Source organism: Emydura macquarii, unplaced genomic scaffold (assembly GCF_026122565.2).
Source record: "Emydura macquarii macquarii isolate MOO-44397 ecotype Brisbane River unplaced genomic scaffold, CSIRO-AGI_Emac_v2 contig_1947, whole genome shotgun sequence".
Classification (NCBI taxonomy): domain Eukaryota; kingdom Metazoa; phylum Chordata; order Testudines; family Chelidae; genus Emydura; species Emydura macquarii.
Window position 1 is genome coordinate 639,562 of NW_027132084.1, and position 23,612 is coordinate 663,173.

At 44.9% G+C, this 23,612-nt stretch overlaps 1 protein-coding gene across 5 annotated transcripts in view; it reads right to left on the bottom strand.

The window, feature by feature from the left end:
- Window positions 1-2,050: 2,050 nt before the first annotated feature.
- The window catches only part of PTK2 (protein tyrosine kinase 2), a 340,248-nt gene continuing 318,686 nt past the window's right edge, over window positions 2,051-23,612 (bottom strand). For all 5 annotated transcript variants that reach the window (XM_067558327.1, XM_067558324.1, XM_067558323.1 and 2 more), the window contains 6 exons: window positions 19,664-19,726; window positions 16,505-16,544; window positions 15,857-15,963; window positions 7,473-7,628; window positions 6,679-6,759; window positions 2,051-3,328 (listed from right to left, as the gene is read on the bottom strand). In XM_067558327.1, coding sequence (XP_067414428.1) covers window positions 3,116-3,328; window positions 6,679-6,759; window positions 7,473-7,628; window positions 15,857-15,963; window positions 16,505-16,544; window positions 19,664-19,726 — 660 coding nt within the window. In that variant the 3' untranslated portion in view covers window positions 2,051-3,115. The remainder of the gene's footprint in view (window positions 3,329-6,678; window positions 6,760-7,472; window positions 7,629-15,856; window positions 15,964-16,504; window positions 16,545-19,663; window positions 19,727-23,612) is intronic.

Here is a 23,612-nt window from a genome sequence, read left to right on the forward strand (position 1 = left end):
CCTGGATTGGTGCCGGGACGGGCTCCGCACCGAAGATCGCGAGCCCGAATTCCGGTCCCCCTCAGGTCAGAGCTGGACCTGCGGCTCCGGCGATGGACTCGGGACCGCCCGCGGTGCCGCGGTGCCGAGTCGCTTGACGACCTAGAGTCGGAGCACGGAGGGGAGCCGACGCTCTCCACCCTCCGTGACCGTCTGGAAGGAGACTTGGATTGGGAACGTCTCCTACCACCGAGACCAGTCAGCGCGGGTTTGCCTCGAGATGCAGGTCCCTTATCCCTCGGCCGAGGGGGGGACGGAGGCGTAGGCATGGCCATGAGGGCTCGTGCCGCAGTAAACGCCTCCGGCGTCGACGGCCCTTGCGGGTGCACTCCCCCACCCCCAGGAGTCGGGGGAGGCAACCCGCGCGGAGACCCCGGTGCCGGAGTAGACTCTATGGCCCTTAGCTGGGGCGTCTCCATGCTCCCTCCGCCCTGCGAGGGCCGGGGGGAATCCTTGGGTGTGGCCAGGGGCCGTGCCGACTTCTTCGGCCCCTTCGAGGCCCGCTGCGGTGCCGAAAGCGGTGCCGGTGGGGGGGCGCTCCGCACCGACGACACACTCGGTGCCGACGGAGACCGGGATGGCTCAGAAGCTGGACGGAGTGCCGACTCCATTAGAATTGCCTTTAGCCTCGCATCCCGTTCTTTTTGAGTCCGAGGCTTAAAGGACTTACAAATCTTACACTTGTCTCGACGGTGTTCTTCGCCCAGGCACCGGAGACAGCGGTCATGCGGGTCACTGATCAGAAAGGCTTTAGCGCACAAGTCACAGTTCTTAAAGCCTGTGGAACCTGGCATGACTCCCTCTGTAGAAGGAACCCCGTCCGGGGTTCTAAACTTATCACTATAACTAATTCTAACTTATCTAACACTATAACAACTAATGAACACAACTTTGAAACAGTAATGAAAAACTAGGGAATGAGCTACTTGCACGCAGCAAGAGGCGATAGTTCCAGCAACCGTCACAGGCGGAAAGAAGGAACTGGGGACCCACGGAGCCAGCAGCGCCCTTTATACCGCGATATGAGCGCGGCACTCCAGGGGGCGCCTGAGCTGGTCATGCGGGGCTTGCTAGGGAAAAAGTTCCGGGAATCTGTGCACTGGGCACGCACACACCTACATTGGAATGCATATGAGCAATCACTCGAAGATAGAACTTCCATTGACTATGTGAAGAGATAGCCAGAGCCATAAAGATGTTGACAATTCAAGAAGGTATATCCTATTTTAAAATTCATTTTAATGGAACAGCAGTCAACCCTTTCCTAGTTAAGATGCTAAAATTTTCAGAAACAACCCAATTTTCAACTTCATCTTCCTGAAATTTCAGTTTTTCTGGGAAGTTTGGTTACACAAAGTTAGAAATGCATAGTATTTTGATCATTTATATTAAGTTCACTTGTTAAACGTTTTTGTGGATTTTGTAGGGCTCAATTCCAAAATGGGTTGGCTTAGAAACGCCACATCATTTCATTGGTCTTGCTGAGATGTGCCTTGGGGTGTTTTTTTGGTGGGGAGGTGTTAGTGGGAAGATTTGAGCATATATAAAACGAGGGATTCCTTCTAGCCAGGATTTAAAAAGATTGGAATGCTAAGGAAGGGGCTCAGAGGAGAAAATGGTTGCTCTTCATACTAGGACAGGAAGCTGTGAAGAACTGGAAAACAGACTATACTGCTTAAAAACTTATTTGCTGTAGTTTAAGCCATCTGTTGCTTCTGGGTTTTGGGGTTTTGGTTTTTTTTTTTGGATCAGACTGTAGGAAGGTGTAGGTTTTACTCCCTGAACATTAGGTGGAGAAATGCTCTGCAGAGATGTGTGTACCTTAACATGGAAGGATTCACCATAAGGTAATTTTTTAGCATTCCTTCCCTGACAGTGTCTCCCCTCCCCCCCCCTTTTTTTAAGTCGACATAAACTGCTGAAATTTAGAATTCACGGGAAAAGCAAGGTGAGACCTCCCCCAAAATGTTTGTGCTCTGCGGCATAGGAAGAAATGTTACAGCCGTGACTTCACTGGTAACACCTTTTTAATAGGTCAAAGTAACTGTACAGTTCATTATATTCTTCCTGAGAATAATTTATATCCCCCATCAAACAAAAGGGAGCATGGTGGTTTTTATTTAACAGAACAGATGGTAAAACTGGAAAAATCAAAGAAAACATTCACACTGCTCTGCTGTAACTTCTCCCAGGCAAGATAGACACAAAGATGGGTTAGTTAACTAGAGTGGGTTTAAAATATTCAACATGGCTTTAATCTTTCTGTATAAATTATATAAAAATGGGGAACACATGGTTACAGAACTTCTCTTCTAAATGCGGCTCTGAGTTGCTCTGGTACAAAGCAGCTTTTTGCTTCCAAGGAAAATAACATTGCTACAAAAAACTGGCAAGTTATTCTGGTGAAAAGACACACAAGAGTTTTCAGTTGTGTTCTGCAGCTAGTTTCCAAACAAATGCTTCACACATCCACATAAAAGTAAAAGGCAGAAAGATGACGAGGACTTTAGTTTCTTTTGAAATGACTGAAGTCTTGAAAATATAGCTTTTTTTATTTTCTTTCTCTGTAAATTGTGATTAGCATATTGCGACGTAAGTGTTCTAATAAAAAATTCCAGTCTGGATAGCTCGCATACTGTGGGCAAGAATTCTCAGCCCTGAGGTTTCCCAGAATTCTTCACTTCACAATATCTTTCTCCAATCTGCAGCTCGGACAGTCCTGGCTCTGCGATTTTTAACCCCTTTGCAATTTTAGGCAATGCACATCCTATGTGATGGTGTAAAATGTAATTGCTTTCCGCAGTCATGATTCCCAAGGGTTTCTGTACAAACTTCATGCTGCTATGATGCCACATTTTGAATCCCAGACCATCTTGGCTTTATGGTGAAAACTTGGTTAAACTTTTATAATGAGAGAGAGAGAAAACCAACAGATGTCAATCAGGTCTGATGAAGCAGGAGTCACTGGAAATCCAGGACTCTGCAGTGTTAATCCTCACTGCTGGTGGAAGGCTAGATAACATCCTTACGTGAGCAATATTCTTAACAAGAATGAGAAGAAACCCTTCCTCAGTGTTTAATGAGGTCTGGACTGACCAATCATTTTCAATCTGGCTTGGTCAATAACATCCAGCAGGTTTTTGGCATCCACAGCCAGAGCATGAGCAGCTGTGAGCATTTGCTTTTTGTATTCCTGCTGCAGGCTAGTCATGACGTATTGCTGTGCCAGTTTCATCTTGTTAATCAGTTCAGCCAAGTCAGAGTTCAACAGCTTCTGTGCCATCTCAATCTGGAAAGACATAAGAAAAAGTCAAGTCCTGCAGACAGCACTTCATAGGCGGCAAATAATGTGGGGTATCACACTCATAATGGAGTCACAACAGTGCAGCGTACTCCCCAAGGGAGAGCTCCACCTTCGCTGGTGAAACCCAGAACAGTCACCCTGCTTTAGTTCACACATGGTGGCCTCCATCTCTGGATGTGGCAGGGTAATAGTCAGAGGCGGAGTTTGACTGCTTAATTGGGGAGGAAGGTTGTATATATATATCTGTCTAACTAGTCAGCTTATTCTGCTGCCAACGCTCCGCTTAAGCTACATTGGCAACTGGAGCATCGGGCAACTTGATTTCTTGGCTGGTCGCTTTCCTGAACTTCCTGCTTCCGGCCACTTGACCAGAAGTAGGAAGTTTGGGAAGCGACCAGCTGAGAATAAGCTGCCCGATGCTCCGGTACCCAAGGTAGCTTAAGCAGAGCGTTGGCAGCAGCTTATTCTGCTCCACTGGTCATTTTCCTGAACTTCCGGCTTCTGGTCATGTGACCAGAAGCCGGAAGTGCTTGTTTTTCTGCCAGGCCCACCTGAGTCAGCTGCAGGCCCTCCCAAAAGATAAGTCCTAAAAAAAATCATCTCATGTTTGGGGGGGCATGCCCCCCTCAAACTCCACCCATAGCAGTAGTTGTGCAGATTCAGCAACTTCCCCACATTACTAAGCTGTGCCAACTGGTCTAACATGTTTTGTCCACTACAAACGAGACAGAGACCATTCTCCCAGGCCACTGAACAGTCATCCAATGTTAAAACTATGAGACACTATTCACCAGGGCTGGATTTGAACCTCTGTTCTGGAGATCAGATTCTGATTCATGTTTCCAGGTTGCTAAATCATCCTCTTCTAGTCTTTTTTCTTAAAGCTATCTTTACACTAATTATCTAAGCAACAATAAATAAGAAGGTGTAAGCTACAGCAGGACTAAGTTACTGCTGGATATTTCCTGAACGAAGGCATCCAACTGCACCATGCCATGTTAAAATATCTGTTTGAGGAGTTTTGTGCGCAAATCATAATTTAATGAGTGAGATTAAACTTGAACCCAGGAATTATTTCCTACATGGTGTCCCTGAATTGGAATCCTAAAACCCATATATCCAATGCAACACTTTTTCCTCTTACTCCTTAGGTGCCTGGGTGTGATGTGTGCTATTAATTTCAGTAAAATTCAATAGTTCCCAGTGGCTGGCAGGATAATTTAATAATTAAGATATCTGCCTGTAGGGGAAAGAAACCCCAAAGAGCTAACAGTGCTCAGTAAATGAAAGCAAAAGTTACTTACCTTATAGTAAGTGGCAGTTCTTAGAGATGTGTGGTCCTTATCTGTATTCCACTGTGGGTACGCATGTGGTCCATGCACCCAGAGTTGGAGAATTCTTGAAAACAGTATCTGTTGGTTGGTGCACGTGCCCCAGCTCTCTTTGTTCCTCCAACCGAGGAGATAAAGGGCAAAGGAGACCGACTGCCTCTCCATTTCCTTCTCTACTGTGAATCCAAGAACGATCCAAAGCAGAGAGAAAGGAGGGTGGGTAATGAAATAGAGAGAAGGACCACACAGCTCAAAGAACCTCCGGTTACTAGAAGGTAAGTAATTTTCTTTTCTTCAAGTGCTGGTCCTTATGTGTATTCTACTGTGGATGACTGACAAGCAGTACGCACGTAGGAAGAGGGTGTGAGGATGCAGGCGGCAGAGCTATTCGAAGGACCCAAAGCATGCATCAGCAAAGGAGTGCAATACAAAGCATAATATCAGGCAAATGTTTGGATGGAACTCCACATAGCTGCTTTACAAATGTCAAGCAGAATTACTTCTTGAAGCGACGCCACGGATGTCACTTGTGCTCTTGTAAAAGGAGCCCTCACCCCATGAGATACTGCACCTTGCCACGACATGAGCTTTCCCAAGGTAGTGCTGATAGTTATTGCTGATTGAGAAGGAACAAGAAGCAAGCATTTTGAAGCTTGGAGTCCTGGGTATATTCCAGTACCCATAATGGGGTACGGGTGTGGGTGAAGAAGGGGAATTTAACTATTTATCCAGCTATCAAATTTAGCTAAAACTACCAGATAAAATTACAAAATATGTATTTACAAAATACGTATTTACAGATTGAAGAATAAATGAAGACAAAGCACTGGACACTGGTGATTCCAACCCAAGCCATGAGGCAGTAAAAAGGAACTGGAGAGGCAATCAGTTTGCTCCGTCCTTCATCCACTTGAGTGGAAGAGTGAGGAGAGTTGGGGCACATGCACGGAGCAATGGACACTGCTTTCAAGAATTCTCTGAGACTGGAAGCATGGAGCGCATGCATACACACAGGGACCCGGAGTCAAAGAAGAAGTTGCTCACCTTGAGCAGTAACTGTGGTTCTTTGAGATGTCCTGAACATGGGACATGAATGTAATGAAATAGAGAGAAGGACCACACAGCTCAAAGAACCTCCGGTTACTAGAAGGTAAGTAATTTTGAACATGTCCTGAGATCCCATTATCAAAATTGTGGTACAACAGCGAGACCAAGTCTGATAGTACAATATCGGTGTGCTTATGCTTGCCCTCCTTGTCCCTGACAGAGGGTAGAGAAGCCCTGCTGGAGCCATGTCTCTCCAGCTCTGCCAGTACTGGAGTTCTTCAAGTCAATGGTATTGAGCCGAGAGGTTGAGACTTTGGAGAGCGTAGGTCTTGCAGGGGACCTGGGCTTTTTTGGAGCAGGCTCCTTCAGATATAGCCTTGGAAGGATAGGGAGCGTTTGAAGTCTGGCAACCCATGCCCTGCCAGGAAGACAAGGCTCTCCAAGGAAAATGAGAGAAGAAAAAACAAATGAACTATCCTCTCACTACTAACACTTACTAAGTAACTGTAACTACTACTAACAACTAACTATACTAACAAAACATAAACAACTATTAGAAGAATATGAAATAGCTGAGGCACGCTCACAGTGGACATGCTAGAGCTCAGTCTTAGGCCAAGGCAGTAGAGAGAGAACTGAGGGCAGTTTGCCCACACATCCCTATATAGCCTCTACGTCCTGCACAAGGAGGCATAGGGCACAAGTGCAGGCCACATGGACACTGCTAGCAGAAAAATCTCCAGTCAAGGGCTCGAGCACATGTGCACTTAAAGTGGAGCACCCATTGGCACACTATTCAAAGAAGAAGAAATGTGTCTATATGTGAATAAATTAAAAGGATCTGGTATTTTAATTTTATAAAAGCTCATGATACAATACATGTCCCAATAATTATCCTAGGTGAGGATGACTTGACACTTAATGTACCTAATCTGATATGAGCAAATGCTTACGTACCTCTCTGTGAGTGCTTGCAGGGAGCACTGGAATGGTCTCATCTACTGTTGCTAGTAAGGTTCTTAGTGCCAAACCAACTTCCTAATAAACATTAAAAAAATATCAAAGCAATATTAAAACAGAAGGGAGCACAGCACAGCAGTGCACGGATACTTTCTGATTTAGTTACTCCCTTTCAGCACTATTTTATTTATTTCATTTTAGGTATGTCGTTTATGCCTATGGAAACAATTACATATCTTAACCAAACACCTATTTCACCTTTAAAAATTATTGTGGATGTCAAAGTATTTAGGGTGAGAATTTCAAAAGCTCTCAGTATTGGCCTAACTGCTTTGACAACCAACCTTGCCAGAGTTAGACCAACGCTGCTGAGCGGTTTTGAAAAGCCCACCCTGAATTTTTTGCTTTTATAAAATGGAAAGTGATCACATAGCTTAACCAGAGAGCACACATATATACACAGCACACTGACTGTGGGTGAAGTTTATGTCAAAATGTTAAAAAATACACTTTTTCTTTGTAAAAAGTAAATACCTGCAGACCACATTCAATTCTTCATGATCATAGACAGCCTAGGGCAGACTGCTAATTGAAATCCTTTTTTAATATCCTTCAAAGAACTCCTGGCTTGACAATTAAAATTATGCATGCGCAGACACAGACAGGTGTGTTTCTACTCACAAACTTTCCAGTGTTATGCAGTTCTATTTTATGCATTGACAACTATGGTGCCAGTCAGAACAGAAATAAAACAGTGATTGAAAAAAAAAAAAAAAAAGGCATCTTCTTACCTTCACCATGGGCACATACTCCTCTGGAGGGGCTGGCTGGATTTTACTGGACATTTCTATTACAGCTTTCACCAGTCCAGTTACATTCTCATACACTTTGTCATTGGAACGATCCAAGTTGGCAGTGGGGGGAGGGCTGATTTCCTGTGGCTGAAGCTAAGAGCAGAAAAAGATGTTGTTTTTCCTCTCTTCCCCCAGGAGATGGTGCTAGGTTAACTTCATAAAGTCAACAGAACTCCAGGAAGCAGAATCACAGAAATGTAGGACTGGAAGGGACCTCGAGTAATTTAATGTTTGCTAATTAAAGAATGATTCCTACCTCCATGCCCCCTGAAAATGCACCCAGTGTTCTTTTTGACTAAGTGTTGCTATCGAATCTGAAGGAATTTAAATTTAGTTTTTTTTTTTTTTTACTTGAGTTTGGTTAGTGAAATGAAGTTGAAGGAATTTACACCATGTTTGAAGAGCTTCCTTATGACTCCCTGAATAGAAAAAGCAGCATTGAGATAATCTGGGGATGTGAAGTATAGAACAATATTTACAGCATGTTTAAAATTCCTTAGAGTTTCTGAATTGCAGGGAATGTTCCCTCTGAAATTTTGCAAGAATTCACCTTCAAGGTATGAATTTCATGGTGCAAGTTTTAGCAAGCAAACTGTTCAGCCTGATCAGTTGGTTTTTAGATCCCTCAATTTCTCAGCAAACACTTAGATGATATTTACTTAGATATAGGAATGAGCAATTCACACATTTACCTGCATGGACAGAAATACAGTTTTTCCTGAGAGATAAAGAACTTGACTCTTCACTGCCTTGCACCTTGTGAAGTCATTTACACCTGTGCAAATAGATGGGGCACACTGCCAAACCATAATTCTTTGCTTTTCACCCACTTTGTACTTACTCTGCTGGGTGCAAATAACAACACAAAGCTCAAGACAATGGAGTATCAGGACGTTCTGAGCCCTCACAGCTATGTCAAGGGTAAGTAAATAGCAACATACTCAGCAGCAAAGAGGAAGAGTACTGCAGTGTATATTACCAAACACTTTGTTAGTGGAATCCACGTGAAAAATTAATGAACATTTATTTATTTTACATGCTCAGGATTCAAGCACTGCCAATGCAGCTAAGAAGACTGTAACACTTTAAAATATTTTCTCTCTGGTAGATCAGAAAAATACCAGGCTATATCCTGTCATTCTTAACTCAAGCAAAACTCCCATAGACACCCAGCTAGCTAAAGCTGAATCCAAGCAAGACTGAGGTGACACTGCTAGGGAGAGGAACAAACTTTAAAACACGTGGCTCCTCTGTAAAATCCCCCACTCTCAACAGCATCTGCCCTTAGATTGTAAAGCTAGTCCACAACCTGGAGGTTCTTTTAGACACCTCAATGCTACTGGATGACCATAGCCATTTCGTCGCAAAAAATGTCCACTTGCGTCTGCAACTAAGTAGTATTTCTGCTCTGTTAAACAGAGACCTGGTCACAGTGATCCAAGCATTTGAGACTTCCAGGTTTGACTGACAGCCCATTATATTTAGGAATGAAGCCGAAGACCCTGAAAAAGCTCTAACTGGTACAAAACAGAGGACTCCATCAAGTATCAATGCAGATCATGGCAGACACATCACTCCAGAGGTCTGTGCTACACAACCTCCTCATTGAACAGTCCAATTCAAGGTTTCTATCCTGCTATTCAAAGCCCTCCATGAAACTGACCCCAGCTACCTAGATAGCCACTCCCTCTGTAACCAAGGCAGCTTGATTCCATGGGAAGCATGAGGTTCATGAGTGCAGAAGAGGAACTGTTCATAGGAGCTGGGCTCATACTATGGACCTTACTCTCAAGAGAAAAACGACCCTGGTCTCACCACTTCCAGAGTAGAATGCAAAACTCATTTCCTTGGCTTACCTTTCCCTCAGTAAGTTCTCATGCCTGCTCACACATGAACGTAAAAAAGCAAACAAAAAGCTAGACAAGCTAAGTCTACATGGTAGAAAGGAAAAAAAAAAAAAAAAAAAAAGACAAATCTGTATTTTTCAATACCTGGGAAGCACTCATACCATAGTGATGAGGCCACAGAAATGCCTAGGTGCTTTGCCTGAGTAAGGAATCCAGGATTTAGCATAGAGTAATGCTCTAGAGTTTGCTGGATTTCACTAAGTAGGTGTTGATAGAAAATACAAGGATAAAGCTGATGGTGCAAGGTTGTGTCAATTCTGATAAATTTCAGTGACACTGTAGTAGAAATTAAACACTCAGTCACCTCTATTGCCAAGTCACATGCAAAGCCATTTGTGAATAGCACACGCGCACACACACATACATTCTGTGCTTACCCTCCATGGCTATTGTTGAGCAGAAGGTGTGGGAAGGTTAAAGAAATTTACCCAAGGAAGGGAAAAAAAGAAAAACAGTATTAATAAAATGCAGCAGGAAAACCCCAAACAAAACATGTGCAGCAACAAGAGACCAGTTAAAAAAAGCCTGCAACAAAAATGCATTCATAACAATTTTGGCTGACTCATGTTAGTTATTGGTCCATTTGTTACAGAAGCATAATGTCTGTGCAGTCTGCTTAGCACCCCAACACAGAAAGTAAAGCTGTTTGCCATGCGCCCATGCTTACATTTTACAAAATAAACAGGGAAAAGGACATGCAAAGCTTAACAGGAACAAACCAATCTGGCAAATAGCAAAGTGGTAAATAGAGTAAGGAATCTTTTTCATAGTGGGAAACAGAGTACCAGGTGAAATGCTGGTATTTTTTAATATAACCAATAATCCATTGCTCAGTTGATCAGGCAGAGGCAGCATATTTCTTGCTTGAAGATTTGTTTTTGAAGTGCTCATAGTAGGAAATATTTAGTCATCTAACTGTACTGCCCTTGTTCATGAAGATTCTTGGTTAAGACTGTGGTTACAAAATACTGAGGCACCATTTTGGATTGATTACAGACAACCCATTTGATTCTTTTGGCTGGGCCTTGAAATCACAGAATAAGGGTATCTGTATTTCTTGATACATAAATGTTTTTTCTCTAATGTAGCCAACACCAACACTGCTCCACCGCAAACTAAACAGCCAGGGTTATCTTCACATGGTTGGCTGACTTCCCTTGAACAAATAACTGTATACTGTATATTTTTGATGCATATCTCCCCACAGGCTCCAGGGATTACGAACCTCAAGTCTTGTCATTTTTACTTGTACTCTGGCATTATGGAAAGGGAGTTAGGAATTTATAAGTTCAACCAGCACAGTTTGCAAGAGACACGTTTCTTTAACATATTTTTATGCACTAATGATCCCAGGAAAGTTTTCTTTTTAACCTGGAAGACTTTGACAAAGCCATATTGGGTTCAAATACAAGGTACTGTGGCTTCCCAAAAGAAGGTAAGACAAACCAGTTTAAAGAAAAATAGACTCTCAATGCGGGGAAAATGAACACAAAACCATTTTTCCTCTGAAGGTAAGCCACTAGCTCTAGCAACTGAGAGTCTGTGCATCTTTTAGTAAACCGAAGGTCCCCAATCATCTTTGCACTGGACTATTTGTCTGGCTCTGGTGTCAAAAGCATATTTTTTCTGCAAATATTTTTAACATTCACCAAGTGTCAGTGTTTATAAAGGAATTTTAGACAGAAAAGCTGAGTTTAGCAACACATCTGTTACTGCTTTTTAAATTTTCTGAGGCTTGGCAACTTGAAAAGCACTGGCACCATTTTATAATAAACAATCTAACTCTAAGTGGCCAATTCTGTTCATTTATGCTGATTCTGAAGCATTCAGATAATCTCAGAACAAAAAAGAGAGAGAGAGAGAGAGAGAGAGAAAAACTCTCATGGAAAGAGTCCCTTTTTGCTAAATATACTGCTTTGAGGTTTGTTTTGTATTCACCAGCTGGGGAAGAATTGGGCTTCCATATTTTCTTCAAAACCATAGAACAGCCTCTCCACCACCTTGAGGAACCTGACCAACATGGGATGGGAGAACAGGGATCTCCCCTCTAGTGGCTGATGGAAGGCCGAAATGGCCGCCAAGTGAACCTTCAATGAGACTAGCACCAGACCCCGGCGCTTTAGCTGGAGCAGGTACTCCAGGATCGCCTGTACAGGAGAGAGGCTGGACGGAATGCCCCGGGACTCCGCCCAAAAGGTAAACCATTTCCACTTAGCTCGATACACGACCTGTGTAGAAGGTTTCTGGCTGCCCAGCAGGACTTGTTGGACCTGCACCGAGCAGGCTCTCTCTCTCTCCATCAGCCACAGAGCCTCCAGGCCATCAGGTGGATGGAGTCCAGGTCCAGGTGCAACAGGCGACCATGGTCCTGGGAGAGAAAATCGTGCCACCTCGAGAGCTCCATGGGCGGGGCAATTGAAAGGTCCAGCAGCATGCTGAACCAGTGCTGTCTCGGCCAGGCCAGAGCAATGAGTATGACGTCCGCCCTGTCCCTGTTTATTTTCAGTGGGACCTTGGGCAGGAGTGGAATGGGCGGGAACACGTATGTGAGGGTCCCCGTCCAGTCCATGAGGAATGCGTCGGAAATCGACCCAGTCTCATGACCCCGGAGCAAGCAGAACCTTGGGCACTTCGCGTAGGGGAGACCGAGAAAGGGGTTAGCCACAGGGCCTTTACAATTTTGAGGACCCTTTCATGGACTGGTAGGGCCACTCTCGCTGGGGCAGTTGCCGCCAGCACATTGAAGAAGGGATCATCCGCCTCCTCTAATTCCTTCACCTCCAGCCCCAAGTTAGAGGTCAGCCTCTTAAGCAGCTCCTGGTGCGCCCTGAAATCCTCCAGTGGTGCCATGTGGTCCCGGGAGACTGTGTCATCCGGGGATGAGGAAGAGGACTGCCGAGGAGCGTCCTGTGGGTGCTCCCCTGCCTGCTGAAGGGATGTACCCGTAGAGGGTCCCTCCATGGGGTCCAACTTCTCATCCGAGGAGCGGTGTCTATGGGCCTGCTCCTGTGCCGGAGGCACGGACTGCACCCCCTCTGACAGGGTGGATTAGGGCCACGGCCCCATCTGGATGCCCTATGGGGCCCAATAAGGCCATTTTTGCGGCCATTGTCCCTGGGGCTAAACTGGGGCTGACTGTGCCACCTGCTGTGACGCCCTGTGGGGGCGCTGGCTGTCCCGACAACTGTCCCCCCCATGGAACCCTGAGCCACTAGACCGGCGGTGCCGTGGCCGTGCCAGGTCCCGGGTGCCGCGCCATGCCAGGGACTGTCCTATTGATGCCTCTGACGTGGAGCATGATGAGGAATGCCTCCACTGCCACGAGCGGTGACAACGAACTGAGGACTTGTGGCGACGCTTGCCCCGTGGGGATCGAGACCGGCGCCGTTCCGAACTCCGCGGTGCCAAGCCTGACTCCGGCGACCAGGTTCCGCGTTGGGGACTGCATGGTGCAGGGTCTTCGTATGGCAACCGGGTTCTGCGCCATCTCGTTGCGGGTGAACACCTCGGTGCCGGGGATCTGGAGCAGTAGGTGTCTGTGCGCTGCCTGGCGGATCTCGACTGGTGCCGCCTCTTGGCCTGCGCTGCCTCCGGTGCCGGGGACCGACGTTGGCACTGAGAGGGACACTCCGCATCCAGAGTCGAAGCAGGCCGGCTTCACGACGCCGACCTGGAGCGACTGCCGGGGGAGCGTCCTCGCTCTACCCCCGGTGGCCGTCTGGTGGGAGATCTTCCTCCCCGTACCGGGGATTTCCACCACCCTTTGGGGGACCCAACGCAGGCTTGCCCCAGGACACCAGCCCCTTTTCCCTCGGCGGAGGGGGTGGTGGAGGTGGCGTAGGCAGGCCAACAAGGCTCTTGCCACCTGAAAGCCTCTGGTGTCAACGGCTTTGGCAGGGGCAGTCTCCCACTCCCAGGAGTTGGGGGAGGCTTCCTGCTTGGAGATACAGGCACTGGAAAAGTCTCGACAGGCCATGGCTGGTGCATCTCCGCACTTGACCCTGCCCGTACCAACAGCGCAGGGGAGTGTCTGCACTCTGTGCGCTGTTTCTTCTTCTTTGGCACTGGGGCTGCTGCTTGGTGCCGAGTCGATCTCGGTGCCAGCGGTGCCCTCTGCACTGAGCGCTGCCTCCATGAATAGGGCTTTTAACCAGATCTCTCGGTCCTTCTGAGTCCGTGGTTTAAAAGCCCTGCATATCTTACCCTTGTCTTTCCTGTGATCTTCCCCCAAGCACTTAAGGCACTGATCGTGGGGGTCGCTGGGCGAGAGCCTTCCCGCAGGAGGCACATGGCTTAAATCTAGGAGACCGGGCATGACCCGGCCACTCTAAGTCCCTCAGAGACTTCTTATCTAACTACACTTAACACTACTTAACACTAACTAAAGTACTTTGAATAACAAAGAGTTCAAAGATGGGGAATAGTACTTGCAGAGAGCAAGGCTAGATTCAGCAATCATCACAGGCGGAAAGAAGGAACTGAGGGGGCGTAGGGCTGGTGGTGCCTCATATACCGCAGCATGTGCATGGGACTCCAGGGGGCACCAGAGCCGGCCCTACGGGATCTGCTAAGGGGAAAAAAGTTCTGGGAACCAGCAGGGAGGCGTGCACTCTCCTATAGTGGAATGGACATGAGCAAGCACTCAAAGAAGAACTGAGATTTTCTCTTTTCCCTTGAGGCATGTTTGTAAAACTTCACTCCAATTGTTCCTGCTTTATATCATTTATTTCAGAGGTCCCCAAACTGGGGGAAAGGTGGTGCAGCAAGGCCCAGGCCAGCCTCCAACGGGGGGCAAGGATGGAGCACCTCTCTGCCCCGAGCTATGCTCCGGCCCCGCTTGGCTGCTGCGGCCCCGCTCACAGCCACAGCCCCCAGCTTTGACCATGGCTCCTGGGGGGAGGGGGGGAGGTAAAAAGGGGAGGGCATGCGACCTAAAAAGTTTGGGAACCACAGATTTATTTGTATTATGGCAGCACATAACTTATATGGCTTTGTGGGAGCCTATGTTGGACAGTGCAAACTTAGCTGTGCTACATACAATGTTTTCTCCATCTTTTTCCTCTCAGGAGCACAAATAAAATCAGCTCTGTGTCCACTCAGGATGGCATTGGCTGAGAAAGAACATTGCTAGCCTGAGGACTCTCGGTCAGTAATTGTCCAGCTGGAGAAATCAAGTGTTCATGGTGCCATGTTTTACTCCAGTGATGAAAGGAAAGGATGCCAGAAATAAAACACTGCACTGCAGAAAATTTGTTTCACTGTTACAATATTACCAGCACAGAGTTCACAGGCACCATCGTTACTGCCAGTGAAAAACTGCTGCCACACTGAGAACAGCTCCAGCGTCTTCCACCTCAAGAGGCACAAAGTTGGGTCACTTGAGTTTCAACTTCCTGATAACCGACAAGGCAAACAAATCTCCAAAGGCAGTGACCAGACGTGTTTAAAGGTGACCCGTGTGTTAAAAACAAATCCCATTTATGTCAGCCCCTGCGAAAGGGGCCCTCCGCACACGCGGCTTTCTTGCACTTTAAGCCACTCTGTGGCATCCACTCCACCCAGATGCCCTAGAGGACAGAATCCTGCAATGTCACAACCACCATGAAAATCCCTCTTGGGGGATCACGTGCTTGTTAGTACACGGAACAGTACTGTACAGTGTCATGTGTCATTATTTCAGCTCTAATAGATGAACAACAGTGAACAAGAAAATCTTTGCAAAACCACATCATATACTTAAATGAACCATTTACTAGGCCCTTCCCCATAGCACCCTATCAGGGCTCCAGCGGAGCTGTGAAACTGCAGCATGCTGGAACATCGCAGCAGAGAGGGGGACAGGGACCCAAAAGAAAAGAAGGTTCAGTGTCCTACTTATCCTGATGAGCAGAGGCATGCACTGAAGTACCTAGGACATCTTGGGCACTATGTAAATAATCATAACATTGCTGAAATAAATGGAATTGTGGCTATTTGCTTTCCACCATTTAATAGCACTCTGATAAGCTGGGAGAATGGCCAGTGGGAATGTTTTTTTGTACCCCATATATCAGTTGCTCGTCACAGTGGAAGTAAGTTCAAATGAAACTCCAACTAAACACGATGGCAGGTGAAGGGGGATGCATAGGGGAGGGAGAGAGTGTTTTCAAGAATTCTTGTTCTAAACAAGGTTTGACTGGAGGTACATGCAAATCCACGGTAGCAAAGTGCTCCTTTGGACTCAATGTATATAACATGTTATTAAACTTGTCAACAGCCAGTGAATACATCTCATGACAAGGTATTCAATTACAAGCTGCAGTTTTGTTTTCATTTTCAGCATCAGCTCCGACTTTAGTAACAGTTAATGGTTCTTTTTTGAAGCACAGTGAACGATTAGCTAAAACATGCTTCATATGACACAGAGCAACATACCTTCACCCCTTCATTGTAGCTGTCCACGGGGCTGTTGAGACTGGCGAGGCTACCCAAATGGCTGGGGGCTCCAGGACGAGGTGGCTTCTTTGGCGGAGCTGCATGATCTAGTTAACAACATATTTTGCACACCTTATAAAAGGACTGATGTAATAGAATTGCTTTATAACCTTTTTAGAAGATATTCAGTACATTGAATAAGCTTGTTCTATTTCAGTTTATGAAAAAATCCATCCGCCCAAACTATGCTTCTTATCTTTATTTCAACTAAAGAAAGTCAGAGACTAAAGCATCCCACAACCTTCTCAAGCCCTGAAATGATGAAGATAACAACATGAACATTTTAATAAGGCCCCTCAAAAATCTCAGCCACAAATTTGAAATTTGAAATTTTATTTAGGCATCTAAATAAAAATCAACCTGAGCACCTCCCAGAACGATCAGTGGGTGTTGTGAGTGCCTACTACCTCTGAAAATCATGCCAAATTTTATTTAGATGCCTAACTTCAGGTATCCAGTTTGAAAGTATTGGCTTAGTTTTTTATTAACTACAGTGGCAACTAATGCAATTTCTGAGATTAGAAGAAATGTATCCAGGATCATGAACTTGAGTGTTCATGCTGATTACATAGTGAATTTATGACTTACCTGGTTTACCCACGGGCTGATATATGTGCTGGTTACCAGCCTGTAAAGAAAATTTAAGTTTAGTATTCTAGTTATTACAGTAACAGTGTTTATAACTCAGGATCCTCATCTGAAATAGCTGATGTTGTAATTTTAGCCATTAGTGTTATCAAATTTCTTTCTAAGATTTCCAGCCACAGACATTCCAAAAATATTTCCTCTGCTCCCAATCACTTTAAGGTATCACGAGACACATATTACTTCAAACTACAATTTCAGATCACATTACTTAGGATAAAAAAGTTCATTCATCTTGTGCTGTGCTGCTCGCAACTACAGTGACCTTTATCTGTATTACAAATAGTTTGTCCTTACAAGACTGATACTGGCATTAGTCAAATAGGATGGCACATTTACAACATATTTAGTTCTCGATCCAGAAATAATTTTGAAATAAGTCATGGCTTATTTTAAGAGAAAAAATTGTAGCAGAACAATTAGAAAACTGCATGCCTCCGGTCTTTTCTATTGCCATAGTTTAAATCAGATTAAACAGACTTTTAGAGCTTCACAGTAAAAACAGAGTCAATGAAAGACACTACTTGTTAATTTGGAAATTCTTTATATTGGATTGAAATGAATTGCTTCGCTAATTATATTTACAGAGCTTTCTGCCAAGTAAGAGGAAAATCTGTTTAGTCACAACAGAACAAATGCTTCATGTGAGACTTGCAGTTGCCTTCTTGGAAAACAACATAATCTAAATAGACTCATATGTTTTATGAAAGTGCATCTGCAGATCGAGGTTTCTTTTGCAAATTAAAAATGTTGACATAGCTACAGTTCTCAGTTAAGCACAACAATGAAACAGCTCTACAGGACATTTATTTATTAAGTAAAAACCATTCTGAAACAGGCTGCATTTCTACACGGTAAAAAGACTGGAAAGAGATTTAAAGTCTCAACTGCGTCATATCTTAGGAAGCTGCATTTTTAACACTTTAAAAAGAACTAATGCTGAGAACTGAAGGTTCACCTAAACTGATGCAAAGACATGAGTGCTTGCATGAACTCACCCTCGGTTATGGATGAATCCAGTATAAATCACTGCACAGAGTGCTAATTAATTCATTTAACTTGCCTAAACTAGCTGTTACTAGTGTAACCTCAGCAATCAAACTTGACTTTTGGGTGTGTGTTAGAGAACATCTGTGCTTGTAAATCTATCTTAGGTACTCACATTGCCCACATTACTGTAGTAACTGAGCACCTCACAATCTTTAAAGTATTTATACTCACATCATCTCAGTGAGGTAGGGAACTATTATCCCCATTTTAGAGATGGGAACTGAGGTACAGAGACATTAAGGGGCTTGCCCAAGGTTGCACAGGAAGTCTGTGGCAGAGCAGGGAACTGAACCTGGATTTCCTGAATCCCAGGCTGGTGCACTAACCAATGGATCATATTTCCATTAGAAAAGCTAATGGGATAAACAGAACTAGAGACTGCAATGCTGTATTTATCCAAAAGGAAGTCTTGCCAGGTCTGCCTTATACTAAAAGCTCGACGTAACAAAACCAGAGGTTGCAACGTTTGTAGAAATGCATTTTATGGTTTTAAAATGACAGGCGGAGATGGCAATGACAGCTATAGTTAAAGTTGTCTAATAATTTCCATTATAAGACCCTGTTTTCAGCTGCTTAAAACTTGGCCAAATTTTAACCATGTGGTCTGAAAATTTCCATGCGGGGTCTCTGCCTCAGATTTGCAATACTGAACATTCATAACTGCAAGTGAAGCCAACTGGAGCTGTGTTCTAAGTATTCTGAAAAAATCAAACTCTAGCTGTCTCAAGCTGAGCACCAAAAATTATTGGACACTCTAGTCTGAACCATTTTGTGCTTCAGCTCCCCAGATGTAAAATGGGGACAAACCCGCCACCTCAGCTCATCTGGAAATGCAGGGCTGAGTAGTTTGAGTTCTACATAGAGTGCATTTCTCATTTAGGGCCCAAGCAGACATCCTGGCATCAAGCAGTCATGGGAAGAAAAATCTACTGAAAGACGGGGACCTGAACCTCGGTGACCACACATCATGGGTTAGCGCTCTAACCACTAGCTAAAAGTTACAAGGTACCATCACCACCTCCTTCCACCTCCCCAGCTGGGGCTAGGCATGCGCCAGGTAGGCCTGGTACCTAGACTGAGGCTGCTTAACACATGGCCAATGGCAGATCTTTAGACACCATGGGGATTTTACCAGAAGAAATTTAGGCATCCACAGAGTTAGGCAGCAGCTGGGCAGAGATTTTGAGGATCTAAATTTTGGATTTAGGCCCCAGAAGTGGCAGTTAGTTGCCTTAATCCCTTTGCGGATCTGTCTCAAAGTCCCTCTCCCCTATAAAGTTCTAGTGATGAAAGAATACAAACAAATGAGAAAGGTGAATAAAAAAATATGAATTGAGAGAAACTGATGAAGGTGATCACCAGAGACAAGTTACAGCCAGCAGCCAATTAAATCCTTAACACCCACACAGCACAATCCCGTACTTTCAGTTACTGTGGTACAGAGATGCCAAAGGCAATGAAACTATTTGAGACCCATTTTTAAAAAAAAAACAACAGACATGACTTAAGCCAGTGAATGAGACTATACCATAGCTGCAGCTATTGTCTGGCAGTAAATGAATGAATATTGGATCTCCCCCATTTGTTTTTAGTAGCTCATTTACCCCCAGAGAGATTGTTGTTGCATTATCCAAGACTTGCATTACTTATGAGAAAACTTTTCAGTTACTTAAACATCTGCATAAGTTATTTTAATCTCACTTCCTGTTGACAGAAATCTAAGCAAAACGATCCCAGTTTTTAAGTAAAAACCCTGGATATACATCACATGTACACTGTAAAATAACCACAGTGTATTTGCTAAAACATTCAGGCATCTGTTTCAACAGCAGCACCAAGAAAAAGAACCCCAAACTACTGTGTGAACAAATTTGCTGTTGCTGCCATTCCACAGAAGCTGAGTCTCTGGAAACTTTCAGACCCACGTAATAATAATGGAAACATTTAGCAAACTTTAACTCATCTCCATAATCAGGGCAATGTACGGTGTGTTCTACTGAGAAACTGCAGAAAGAGTTGATAGATGAAAAGATACCACACACATGTACTTACCGGGCCCTGGAGGCTCCCGTCCTCTCGGTCTATGCTGCCTCTGGAGAGCCGCACATCGGGTTTCTAAAGGAATGAAAAATGTGGTTTTGTATTTTGTTTATAAGAGCATTACAAATTCAAACAGCTGAGGATTAAATTCGTCCTAAAGGCAAGAAAGTACAATAAAAAATGAACAATTTGACTAATACAGATGTGATTTCATTCCATCCCCCACATCCCCGGTTTTTGTAACGTGCTCCTGCAAGTACAGCTACTGAAACTCAGCAGGCTTCTGAAGAACTGTTTTTCAGCTACTCATTTTCTGCTAGCACATAAAAATGCTTTATATAAATATTGATAGTACCATTTCCCCAACACAACATTGGAAAACCTGCATTTTAATTCTCTCAGAGGCAGCAAAGTCGTTTTTTATTGTGTTTTCTTCTTAACAGCGAAAATTTAAACCACAGGATGAGAAATGCTGCGCATTAATTCCTGTTTCCTGCCTGAGAAAGGCTTATATGTACTTGGCTCCATCTCCAAGCCTGCAAATGGGGCCAATTACTGGAGCTCTTTAAACACTGAGTTTAAGATGCAGAAAGCTAATAAAGAAGACTGGTTTCAATACCCTTCTGCTGGTAGAAGACACAATACACAAACTTACCTTTTATTAGTGTTAAAAGCAGTACATGAAGGGCTCATTTTATATGGTACAAATGTAAAGCTTCAGGGAAAAGACTTTTTTTTTTTTTTATAAACTTAATTGATCACACCCAGGTATCGACTATATTTATACTTCTGAGACAAAAAGGCATATTTGAAAAGACCAAGAGATAGGCAGTCCTGAAACAATGGCTGCTGTTGATCACAAGGTCAGCTAAGTGAAGAAATTCTTCTGATGTCATTGAGACCCTTGTAACATATATGGGAGATAGGGAGGTGTCACAGAGCCACAAGACTGGTGCTATGGCCCCAGCTTCAGAACAGTTTCTGGGAGGACCCCTGCAGTGCGCCAGACCCACTTGGGGTCTTACTCTTCCTCCAGGGTAAGCCGCATGGCTTCACTGCCTCTTTAGGCTGGACCTCTGGGCCTTCAGCACTCCTGCTTCACACTGTGAGCTCTTAGGGAGCAATTGCACTTCCTCCATCAGCATCTGCAGTGACACACTGCCAGTGCTGTAAAATAGAGGAGTTTATTAGTCGACTGGAACACAACACTGGAAGTCCCTGGTTAGCACAGAGAAGGAAAGGTTACTCACCTTGTGCAGTAACTGATATTCTTTGAGATGTGTCCCTGTGGATGTTCCACTTTAGGTGGTGTCACGTCCCGCGCCCTTGATCGGAGATCATCTCAGCAGTATTCGCTTGGGCCAGGCGTGCACAGCTGTCAATTCATGGTGCTGTTGGCGCATCTTCTAGCACACGCATGACCTGAGCCTCTCAGTTCCTTCTCTACTCCAGAATCCACTATTCCGAAGTAGAGAGGTAGCGGAGCACCCACAGGGACGCACATCTTGAAGAACATCAGTTACTGCACAAAGTGAGTAACCTTTTCTTCTTCAAGTGACGTTCCTATAGGTGCTCCACTTTAGATAACTACAGAGCAGTAGCCTGTATTAGAGGAGGGTCTTCAGTGATAATTATTTTGCACAGATGACAAAACAGTTAAGCCTAATGAGGCATCATTGGCAGATACTTGGTCAATAGCATAATGTTTTATAAAAGTATGTGGCGATGCCCATGTTGTGGTTTTGCATATGTCCGTTACAGGGACATCGCTCAGAAAGGCTAAAGATGTGGCTATTGCTCTCGTAGAATGAGTTCTGGTCCCTGATGGAACTTGGAAATCTCTGTTCATAACATAATTGAATACATGTTGAAATCCACTTGGATATCCTTTGATTGGAGATGGCTTTGCCTTTCGATCACTCCGCTAGAGAGGGGAAAAGTTTGTTTGATTTTCTAAATGTCTTTGTTCTCTCCAGGTAAAAGGCTATGGCCCTTCTGATGTCCAGAGTATGGAGTGCTGCTTCCTGCAGATTGTTATGCGATTTCGTATAAAAGGTAGGTAGATGGATAGGTTGGTTGATATGGAAGTCCGAACTATCTTTGGTAAAAAATTTGGGTGTGGCCTATGGGTAATTTTATCTTTGTGAAAAATTGTGTAGGGGGGATAAGCCATCAACATGCTACTCTCACCTACTTGTGAGAATGATCGCTTCATCAGGTGAAGACAATGACTTATTTGTGGGAGGGGATGTCCCCTGATGTGCGAAGGAGGTCTCTGCCTCAGTTTCTTTCCCCTCATCAGCTACTGAGCTTGAGGTCGATTGCCTCACAGATTTCATTGTGCTCACATGGGACATGGTAGGTCTTTTGTATGGTCTTGAGTGGGAAGAATCTTCAGTAGAACCCAGAGAGTGGGATTTGCATCACTATCATCAGCACTGAAGGAATATATTGGCGAGAATGCCTCGTCATGTACAAAGTGCATGGGAGAACCAGCGGTGCCGTTGGATCTTGGGGATGAGGTGTGAACTGGTTGAATACTGTGCTGTTTGCACCTCCTATTGCCCAACGGTGCCGAGGTCAGTGCCATAGTCTCGACTGACTCCGCTCTAGTAGTCAGTGCTGAGACCGGTGCAGTGTCAGAAGCTGGTGGCGCGGTCAGTGCGTCACTAGGTGTCGGTGCCACGGGTAGTGCATGGGCGGACACCAGTACCATGATCGGCACATTCTCTATGGTCGGTTCTGTGGCCCATCTTGGTGCCGGCATAGGTGCCATAATTTCTCTCAGCACAGTACTCTTCTTAGGTGCCATTGGACATGATGATGCCATAGTGACCGGTGATGGTTGGTCATCCTGTTTCTGCACCATTTTTAATGTGATGCCCTGCTGGAGGAGGACAGCTTTTTAAAGTCACTTGACTCCTGACCAGGACGTTTAGAGTCCTTGGAAGGCATGGTCGTATTGTACCTGAGGATCCCTTTGCCTCTTTGGTACTTTGTTTAGGAGACAGACCCCTAGGAGAACGATTTTTCTTTGTTGCAGAACTAGAGGTGGGAGATGAAGCCTTCTTTCTCGGTAAGTGTTCTGGGTCAGGCTTGTCCAGTCCTGCGTCAGACGAGGTCTGAGGGATTTTTCCATCAAGATTAACTTCAACCTCAGGTCTCTGTCCCTTCTGGCCCTTGCTTTGTGGTTTTTGCAATGTGTGCACTTTTGGGGTATATGGGTTTCGCCCAAGCACCGCACACAGAGTGACTGTCCATCCGACACTGGCACTGCCTCCCTACAGGAGGTACATCCCTTAAAACCAGGGGAACCTGGCATCTCTTATTCCTTCAATCTCTGCTACTCAGAGAAAAGAAAAATAAAATAAATTTGATTTTTTTTTAAAGAGATAAGTAACTAACTGACTAAGACAGATTTAACTATGACTAAACTAAGCTAATAACTAACTCTAAATTTTTTAAGGATGAGTAAAGTTTGACTGCTGACAAGCGCTCCCTCTCAGACAGTTGAAAGGAACTGAGGGGCTCGGACTGCGCGTGCACTAGAAGACGCGCCAACCGCGCTGTGAGTTGACAGCTGCGCACGCGACCCGAGCAAATACTGCTGAAAAGATCTCCGATCAAGGGCGTGGGACACAATGACACCTAAAGTGGAGCACCCACAGGGACATCACTCGAAGAAGAAAAGGAAGTTACAGCAGAGTCCATCCTGGTCAGATCAGAGCCCAAAAGCTCTGTCCTCTCTTTGTCCCAGTTCAGATGTGTGTTTCCACTGCTTCCTGTAGCCAACACTTAAGCACTGCCCTGGCACCTCCCCAGCTAGGCAAACACTGCTTGGCTTCTTGCTGAGAGGTGGGCCATCCATGGTCATTGACTGATAGGTATCAAAGTCCCCGTCACTGGATTTGCCATTGTCTTCTCAGATGCTCCACTAATATGTGACCTAAGGTCTAGACAG